General features: G+C 28.6%; 1 protein-coding gene across 1 annotated transcript; it reads right to left on the bottom strand.

Moving 5' to 3' along the window:
* Window positions 1–3,291: 3,291 nt before the first annotated feature.
* LOC126842693 (DNA-directed RNA polymerase II subunit rpb1-like) lies at window positions 3,292–5,819 on the bottom strand. The gene is made up of 2 exons (XM_050579785.1): window positions 4,984–5,819; window positions 3,292–3,682 (listed from the first exon to the last, which is right to left on the bottom strand). Exons 1-2 carry the CDS (start codon window positions 5,497–5,499, stop codon window positions 3,665–3,667), a joined length of 534 nt encoding a protein of 177 aa, XP_050435742.1. The 5' UTR covers window positions 5,500–5,819; the 3' UTR covers window positions 3,292–3,664.
* Window positions 5,820–10,243: the final 4,424 nt, after the last annotated feature.

Here is a 10,243-nt window from a genome sequence, read left to right as displayed (position 1 = left end):
TTTTGTAACTATATTCCTTTTATAGTGTATATATATAATATGTATTAATATTGACAATACTAATGATTTACCTATCGAGATAGACTTATTTCAGCTTTAATTTAAATTTGTTGAGAAATTTCTATTTTGATATGTAAGCTTAGTCAAGTGACTACAGAGAGAACCTTAGCTTTTACTAATCTTATTATATAGGAATTTAATAAATAATGTATTTTGTAACTATATTCCTTTTATAGTGTATATATATAATATGTATTAATATTGACAATACTAATGATTTACCTATCGAGATAGACTTATTTCAGCTTTAATTTAAATTTGTTGAGGTATTTCTATTTTGATATGTAAGCTTAGTCAAGTGACTACGAGGACCTACTAAGTATTTTTTGTTTGTTAACGATTATTGTACTTAGGTAAACTTTAAATATAAATTATACATACCTGTAGGTATTTTTTATGTTTATGAGCAGTAAAAATAAAAAAAAATAGTAATTTTAGAATTCGATCACTTGCATTAAGACTATAATAGTGTATAATTTCGCGGAAAAAATATATGGCTTGACCAACTAAAATTATGGTTAATATAGTGACACAATAAACGTATAGTTGAAATGTCTAAATAAATAATTGCTTTAACTAAACCATTATTTAGCCGAATTATTTATTCTTTTTTTGCAACTATAAATGTACTATGAATTGTGTACCTATATTAGTCACGATTTTAGTTGATTCAACTTTATATTTTTTTCCCATGTTGTAAGTAAACTTAATTTGAATGTATTTTTTAATATATAAATTGTTGTAGGTACTTGCAAAATATGCGAGTTGTAGCAAGAAAATTAACACAGAAAGGTAAGTTTTTTTATGTATTAACAAACATCAGAACGGTTGTATACCTAATTAGTATTTGTATAATTTTACAGCAGGAGCCAATGGAGAAAAACAACTACGATGGCCGATGATGATTACAAAGTGCAACATGTTTAATGTTGATAATTCGGAAAAATGTAAGTATTTTTTTAATGTTCATTCATACTTTGCAATTACAATCATCTAACAGGAGTAATCGAATCGTTGTTTTAATTTCGTTAAGATAATTCTTTCTCTAGTGGATTAACTTAAACAGACGACTACTGATTGTGAGTAACGACATTGTTTATTTAGGCTGATTTTTAAGTAGAATAAAAGTTAAGTACATTATTATGTAATTTATGATGTATTAATATTTGTAAGACCATTTATTAGTGACAAGAAAAATGTTATTGGCCTTTTAGTTTCAGGAAGCCTTTATCGTGGATTTTAAGTCTAGGAATTTTCGAATTTCTCGAAATTAAAAAAGTCTTTATTAAACTACTATGTAGTAATGTTAACTTTAAACTTTCAGAAAATTCAACTACAGACTACAACTGTTATTATGAGGTTTGCAGACATTTAAAAAGCACTTAAATAAATCATATAAATGGTACTAAGATGTACGCCAATAAATGTTGTGCACGCAAAATATTTGGCTGATCATCTGTATTGGTAATAATGTCGATGATGGAACTACCGGAACAACAATTATAGCTGTACTGCGAGTCTAAAATAGCCAATCTCATATTTAGTTCTCAATTTAAGTTTTATTATCAGCAAGATAATTTTTTTAAATTAATATAGTAGTAGAGATGTATTTTTTTAATGTAAGATAACAACAATGTATACACAATGATGAGTGTTCTTATAGGGTTTGAACAAATATTGAAACTGATCCTCTCGACTGTTATAATATCGACAAAGTTTATGCCAGTTATGGTTTTTCTACCAATTGAGATTTTATCGAACTATGATCTTAATTTGTTCGACAGTTCTTAATTGGTATATGCGCCATAACAAACAACTACGAACATATTTCAGTGTAAAAACATAAACCTTTGATAAGACTATAAGTTTTTGAATACTTAAAACGTATTTTAATTTAAATGTATTTTATTGTTATTTGTATTTTCTATACCATTTCACAATAACATTGTGTATAAACATTACATAACATGCAATTATATAATACATTGTTTATTATATATTAACATATTAGGTTAATAGTACTTTTAATTTAGCTGTTAATACAGATTTATTATTTAAACCTATTTTTTTTATGTCAGATAAGCTATTATCAACGACTACATTCAAAACGTTTATCGATTTTTTCAAAACTTGTTTATTTATGTAAATCAAATAATATTATTACAATCGAATATATTATAAGCGCGTTTTCTGTTGTTTTTAGTATTATTTATACCTAGTTTTTTTAAAAATTATTTTTGCATTCTATGACAATCGGTTGGTGTATGTCGTACGACGAATTTTATTTGTTTTTTTATGATAGAAAATAAAATGCTTCATATACAACAAAATATCTATTGTTGCATTTGATTTTTCAAAAAACGTATAACCGTAAAATGTACCAAAAAAAATTCAATAGTTTTATGAAAAGATTTGAAAAATTAAAAAAAAAAACTTAAATATCTTGTTATTATAATATGGTAGTTATTAATTTATACAGGATAATTATCAGGAGGGGTGGTAATCAGTATTTAAAATAAAAATAAAAAATATTAGAGGTCACCCTTCGCGACTTCCTTCAATTTAATCACTGATTAGAGTAATATTTAATGATATCACTTAAATATAGCATAAATATTAAATATAACAACTATCTTATAATAGAATTTGTACTACCTAGTCCATTATATTCTTGTAATTTCATTAACTATTTAAAATTCTAATGGGGAAGTGCATGACAACATTTATTTATCAGAACTTATTCCAATATCCAAAGGGAAATATAAAGACTTGATGGTGCTAAAAATGTTTGGCCAATTATCAAATCAAAAGTATAACGAGATAATTAAATATTAAATATTAAAAAATAAAAATAATGCGGATATTTATTGATTTATATTAGGTATATTTAGTTAAAGCAGATTTATTAAAACTTAATTAAAGTATAATATAATTTATTGTTACGTATTAAATGTTAAAAATAATTATAATTTTGTTTTGTCAATGTAAAAAATGATTGATAATTTATTTTAACAATTAAAATTTAAATACTACATGTTTACCAAAAGAATTTTATTATCTTTACTAGTGTTGATTTATGTATTATATTAATTTATCTTTTGAAAAAATCCAAGTATAAACAGTTTTAGTTTTTAAATATTATCTTAAACTGGTAATTAACTTGTCTTAACGTTAATACTAAACTACATAGAAATTAAAAAAAAAAAAAAATGAACGGACTTGCTAAATGTTTTACCTGCAATTTCTTACCTTACTTCCTAAAAATGTTAATAATTAACTTCTATAATAAACTATATAAACCTAATCTAACCTAACCTTAACATAAAATATCAAATCAATTATACTATGTCTAATATTTCGTTATTTCCGTAGGGGGTGCGGCCATGCACATATCCACGAGCCGCCACTGTTGTCGAATATCGAAGAGTTGAAGGTATAGGCGATGATGGAGATGGTGGTGGAATTGGTGGTGAAGATGGTGGTGTTGGTGGCGATCGTGGAGGTCGTGACTTAGAATTTGGTGGTAATGTTTGCATAAAATACGATATTGGCGTCGGCAGCATTGGATAAGTCGGTGACGGAAGTTGTGAAACCGTGTTGTTTATCAACACCAAAATGTTAACTAAAACACACAAACTGATTATGAAATTCATCGTAAATTACATCAAGTATATATCAAAGTAGTTACACCAAAATACGGACAAAAAGCCACTGTTTGAAACGTATGGAGTCGAAGCCAAGTCTTCTGTATTATATATACGATTCGGAAAGTACTTGCTGATCAGTTATCAAATAATCTAAATCGTTTTATATCAAAAACAGACAGGCCATTTCTTGTAAAATCACCGTTTGTAATCGTCGAGAAGATAGGTATTTTATTTGTTGCTATAAAATTCGTTAAATACACACACGATCAAGAGTGTCGTATAACAATTAGTCATTGAATGTTGTGAAATATTAACATAAATAACAATAACGACATGAAATAATAACACTATTGGGTCATTTTATGTAACATCACATGAATCAACAAATTAAAATTATGAGCCATTACCAAATGCATTTAATTTTAATTTTTATCTTTTACTAATATTTTCCAAAAATTAATCCATACCTACATAGTACAAAATATTGTCACTATCAATTAACATGCGCTTTATCTATAATATTGTATTTTGATTTTTTAACAAAGTTATACTAAGCAATAAATTGAATAGTGGCGTAAATGATGTACATTTCTAATAAGTCATTTAAAAAAAAAAACCTAATGTGTTTTAAAAAAACTCGACATTAAAAACATAAAAAAAAAGGCGCAATGTGAACCTGGAGAATTTCTACTACCTTATTCATTATATTCAAGTAATTTCATTGATTATAATTGATAATTTGTATTGGTAAGGACTAATGACATAAAACATTTTTTTTATCAGAACTTTGTTCAATAACCACAGGGTAATATAAAGACTCGATGGTGTTGAAAACATTTTGCCAATCATCAGATCAAAAGTATTTCGAACTTATTAATATTTGAAAAAAATAAAAATAATGCGGATTGTTATTAATTTATATTAGGTACATTTAGTTAAAACAGTTTTATTAATACTAAATTAAATTATGATTAGATTTATTGTTATGTGTATAATGTTAAAAATAAATACAATGTTAATAACTGTTATTTTGTCGTAGTAATAAATGATTAATAATACATTTTAACAACTATTATTGAAATACTACATAACTACATACGTATTATTTTTATTTATCATGTGAAAAAATCAAAGGCTAAACAGTTTTAATTTTTTAATATTATCTTAAACTGGTTAAGCATTACAATTTTGTGTTGGTACTACATTGCCCAAACGTTAATAATAAATACTAAACTACATAAAAAATCATAAAAAAATTAACTTGCTATGATTATACCTTGTATTCTTCAGGTGTATGATGGTGCTTGATGGAGATGATGGAATTGTTGGTGCTTGATGGAGATGTTGTTGTTGTTGAATAATGTGGAGATGATGGTCTAGGTGATGATGGAGATGATGGTGTATGATATATGGTACTTGATGGAAACCGTGTTGTTGAATATCGTGGAGATGATGGTCTAGGTGATGATGGAGATGATGGTGTATGATAGATGGTACTCGAAGGAGAAGTTGTTGTTGAATATCGTGGAGATGATGGTCTAGGTGATGGCGGAGTGGATGGTGTAGTCTTTCGTGGAAATGGTAGTGTAGGTCTTGGTAGAGGACGTCGCATAGAATGAGGTGGAGATGGTGGCATATGATTTGGTAGTAATGGTTGCATAAAATATGATATCAGCGGCGGTAGCATTGGATATAACGGTGGAGTCGGAGATCGTGAAACTGTGTTGTTTAACAACGCCAAAATGTTCACTAAAACACTCAAACTGATGATGAAATTCATTGTAATTTGCATAAAGTATACATCAAAGTAGTTACACCAAAATACGGACAAAAAGTCACTGTTCAAAACTAATGGAGTAAAATCCAAAGTCTTCTGTATTATATATATAGGTTCGGAAAGTACTCGCTGATCAGTTATCAAATAATCTAAATCGTTTTATATAAAAAAACAACCACGCCTTTTCGATCAAAGCCGCCGTTTGTAATCGTTGATAGGATTATAATTTTTTTTTTGCCAATATAAAATTCGTTAATCATACACGGTTAAGAGTGTCGTATAACGGTTAAGTCATTGGTGATATATCGAGAATATTATTGTTTCTGTGCTGGTTTATACGGTATTTAGTTTTAGCTTCGATGTTTTGCATTTTTATGTTGTAAAATCACCTACTATTTTTTATTAATAGCCAAGTCCTTTCAGGATTTGTGGGAGTGTTATCTAAAAAAAAGTAAGTATTACGCAGTAAACAAATTATAGCGAGAGTTAGTGGACGGAATCGCTTGCTTGATTGCATTTATAGGTGTTCGACTGCAGCTAGGCAATACGGTATCCGTGGATAAAGTCCGCACTGCACAAGTCTTAGTGTGTAGAAGTCAAGTCCCTTATAAATGTACACTAATGGCTAATAGCTATATACACGATTTTAAGCACATTCCTTATGCAATAGTCATTGACTATACAACGACTTTTATCGATATTTAATATTTCTACCAGCTACCGATTCGCATCGACGCTTTTTTCTGAGAGTTATTTCGACACCGACCTCACTTGAGACTCAACAAATGTTTATTAGTATATTTTTTGCCGTATAATGCTTCCCACGTGTAACGATAAATAGTATAATATAATTGTATTAGCATAAAGCATAATGTGTTCGATTTTCATTAAAAATATTACGGTCTCAGATTGAGAACGTACAAAATAACACTCACAATAATACACAAAATGATAACAAGAAAGAACAAGACAGGACCGGTAAATTATTTGGGATATCGTTAAATAACCATTTTACACTTTATAGACATTATATCACAATGTCTAATAACACTTGTAACTGTATTGAAATTTAAACAATAATAAAACACTCATATTGTCAATGTTGATTTAATAATAATTTTTTAAAATAATAAAATGGTGATATTTACACTCCTATATATTGAAATTATTAATTGGAATGACAAAAAGTACTGTATAAATATCGTCAAGTAGGTACTATTGTTTATTTAAAAACTAAATCTATTACTTAAAAATCATATCTTTTCACTTTTCAGTAGTGCTATTTACGGGATTATAAAAAAAAGTACTGAGGTTGGCACTTAAAGTTATGTCAATGACTCGATGGACTAATATTGTTGTAGTAACAACTTGCAGCAAATTGCATTCTTTTCACCCGACACAAATTACTAGTGGCAATGATGTAAAATAAAACAATCATTTTCGTAGAATATATCAAGTTCAGAGTAAAAATGTATAAATAGAGAATAATTAAGATTTTTGCGTTTATTTTTTTTATGGAAGATGATAAAAACGTAGACATTATTGTATTCACTAAATGCATAGTGTAAAACAGCGCTTTTAGATTTTAGAGTATATTGATTTTAACTTCATAGTTCAGAAAAAGTTGAAATATATTACTGGAAATGAAAATAAAGACTTGTTTTGCTGAATTCGGGTTGGTTTTCTTAAACAGAAAAGTATCATATTGTATGGTAAAATAGAAAAATCTAACCGAGTAGGGTCAGAAATGTGTTTAAAATTGAAAAACATGTACATTTTTAGAAAGTTTTCTTCAAATACCTTAAGGGTCACTACGCTAGCATTTATTAAAACGCACAAGAATGCTTCACCGTAACTTAACATTCCATTAGAATCTGTAAACTTATTAACACAGAAAAGAGGAAGCTACCTAATATATAAAAAACAATTTTCAATTTTTATAACGCATACACGTTTTATTTTTGCATTAGGAATAAGTAAATACACTTTACAATATAATATTTACAAATACTAAAAACTATTATAAAACTCAAAAAAATATTCGTTGTCAACAATGACTAAAGAAAAATGCAAACACTTCAGACAGTATTAGTCGTGACCGGTGTTGTTCACAAACTACAGCAAAAATGTTTTTGTGTTATTAATATGCGTACACTATTTAATCTCGGTTATTCTAATTTTAGCAACACTGTATTAGGCTGACTAACACTGTTTAATGCAGTTTTGCTCTTTAGGTGTGCGTTAACCCTTATGTTTCTACTTCGAAAAGACCGTTCCTGGAAATATGTCAATACAAATTTTGAAAAAAACATTTGAATTCATCATAACATTTACAGGGTATTGATATCTGGGCATGTGAAAAATTGTAATGTGCAAAGCTATTTTAATAATTTTTCATTTGTATAATTTTATTACAAATAATTGTTCAACTTTTAGTTATTCGTATTTTTTTACATATTTTAAATACTAGTTTAATTTCTTTAGGAATTATGATTTTTAGTTTTATTACTTACATGAAATGCGAATGACTAGTGTAACCAAAATACTTACAGAACTATAGAACTTAAACAGTAAATATTAAAACAATTATTTATTAGTAGGTACATGAATACATATTAAATGAGTTGACAAATATTTTGATGCTGTGAAAGTTTTTTTTTAAATAATAATAATCAACACTAATTTGTAATTATAATTGAAAAAAATTAGAAATTTATAATGTTATTATTATTTAGAAAATTAAATAAATAAATTATAGAGTTGCCTGGTTGTTTCTATAAAAAAAATACTGCAAGCTCATTTGTCCCATTTATTTATTTATCGTATTTAAAAAAATATAAAATAGTCGTTTGCTTTTAAATTTAAATTCACATTTTAATAGGTAACTAGGATTGCCGAAAATAAAAAGAACTGCGACACATTATGCCTGAATTTAATTAGTTCGTTTTATAAACTAAATTTAAGATGTCTTATATTTATTAGACTTCATCTAAATGGTATCTATATAAATCATAATACTATTTTGTCAATATATCACAAATTCAATGACACCATTATACGACACTCTTTATCATGCGTATCGTAAATCATTTTTCAGCAACAAATAAAATAATAATTCTATCGACGATTAAAAACAGGCGGTTTCAATCGGAATGTCGAGTCTGTTTTTAAAATAAAGCTATTTAGAATATTTGATAACTGATCATCAAGTACTTTTCGAATCCTATATATAACACAGAAGACTTGGCTTTGACTCCATTCGTTCCGAACAGTGACTTTTCGTTCGTCTTTTGGTGTAACTACTTGATATATACTTGACGCAAATTACAATGAACTTTATTATCAGTTTGAGTATTTTAGTGAACATTTTGGGGTTGATAAACAACATAGTTTCGCGACCTCCGCCACCGCCTTCATATCCAATGCTGCCGTTGCCGATATCATATTTTATGCAACCATTACCACCATCTCCAGCACTAATTCCACCAATTCCACCAATCCGCCAATCCGCCAATTCCTCCATTTCCACCATTTCCTCCATTTCCGTCAATTCCACCATTTCCTCCGATTCCACCAATTCCACCTATTCCACCAATTCCGCCAATACCTACACCATCATCTCCAACAACAACAGCATCGCCACCGAGCACCATGACACCTACGCCTGATGTAACAACTTCTTCGAGCACTATGACACCTACGACTGAAATATCACCTTCACCGAGCACTATGACACCTACGCCTGATGTAACAACTTCTTCGAGCACTATGACACCTACGCCTGATGTAACAACTTCTTCGAGCACTATGACACCTACGACTGATATATCACCTTCACCGAGCACTATGACACCTACGCCTGATGTAACAACTTCTTCGAGCACTATGACACCTACGCCTGATGTAACAACTTCTTCGAGCACTATGACACCTACGACTGATATATCACCTTCACCGAGCACTATGACACCTACGCCTGATGTAACAACTTCTTCGAGCACTATGACACCTACGCCTGATGTAACAACTTCTTCGAGCACTATGACACCTACGACTGATATATCATCTTCACCGAGCACCATGACACCTACGCCTGATGTAACACCTTCACCGAGCACTACGACACCTACGCCTGATGTCTCATCTTCACCGAGCACATAGTTAAGAAAAAAGAGATTTTAATACATTTCGACTATATCAATTAATTTACCGATTAATTTGTATAAGCTTTAAGGTATTATTTTTAATTTAATTTAATTTAATTTTTAAGCCACTTTCCATTTAAAAATTTCAGTTTTTTATAATTAAATCAATTAAATTTGCAATTTTTTTTCATTATTAAAACCCAATTTTTTTCCTTAAAAAAAGCAAAAAATCAAAAATATTTTTTCGCTGTAACCTAGTAAAGTTGCCAAAAAACTCGTCGTATATCTTTACAGAATTGAAATCGGACTATCCTAATCGGTCTCATTATACACGTGAATGACAGGCATGTGCTACATGCCTTCATTACAATAATCTATTATGTACGTTGAGTAAATTTCGAATAATAATTAATAAACATGTCACGAGTTAAGTTGTTCTTAAAAAAAATTATTTAAATTATTCTATAATTTAAATAAAACCAACAAGGTTGCAAAAATAATATAGCGTTAATAATCACGAACTGCTAAAAATACTATGCAAATTGCCAACGAAAATGAATAATTACACAAGTACTTAATACGGTCCACTAACCTAAGTCGATGAGTGTCGACAC

Source organism: Adelges cooleyi, unplaced genomic scaffold (assembly GCF_023614345.1).
Source record: "Adelges cooleyi isolate 19-005CV unplaced genomic scaffold, UGA_ACOO_1.1 ACOO_flye_CR_arks_rails_tigmint_CR_PRNA_574, whole genome shotgun sequence".
Classification (NCBI taxonomy): domain Eukaryota; kingdom Metazoa; phylum Arthropoda; class Insecta; order Hemiptera; family Adelgidae; genus Adelges; species Adelges cooleyi.
This window is presented reverse-complemented; position numbering and strand designations above follow the sequence as displayed.

Bases quoted from the DNA above. Each gene is read 5' to 3' on its own strand.
- LOC126842693 (XM_050579785.1), bottom strand. From the start codon at position 5,499: ATGCAAATTACAATGAATTTCATCATCAGTTTGAGTGTTTTAGTGAAC.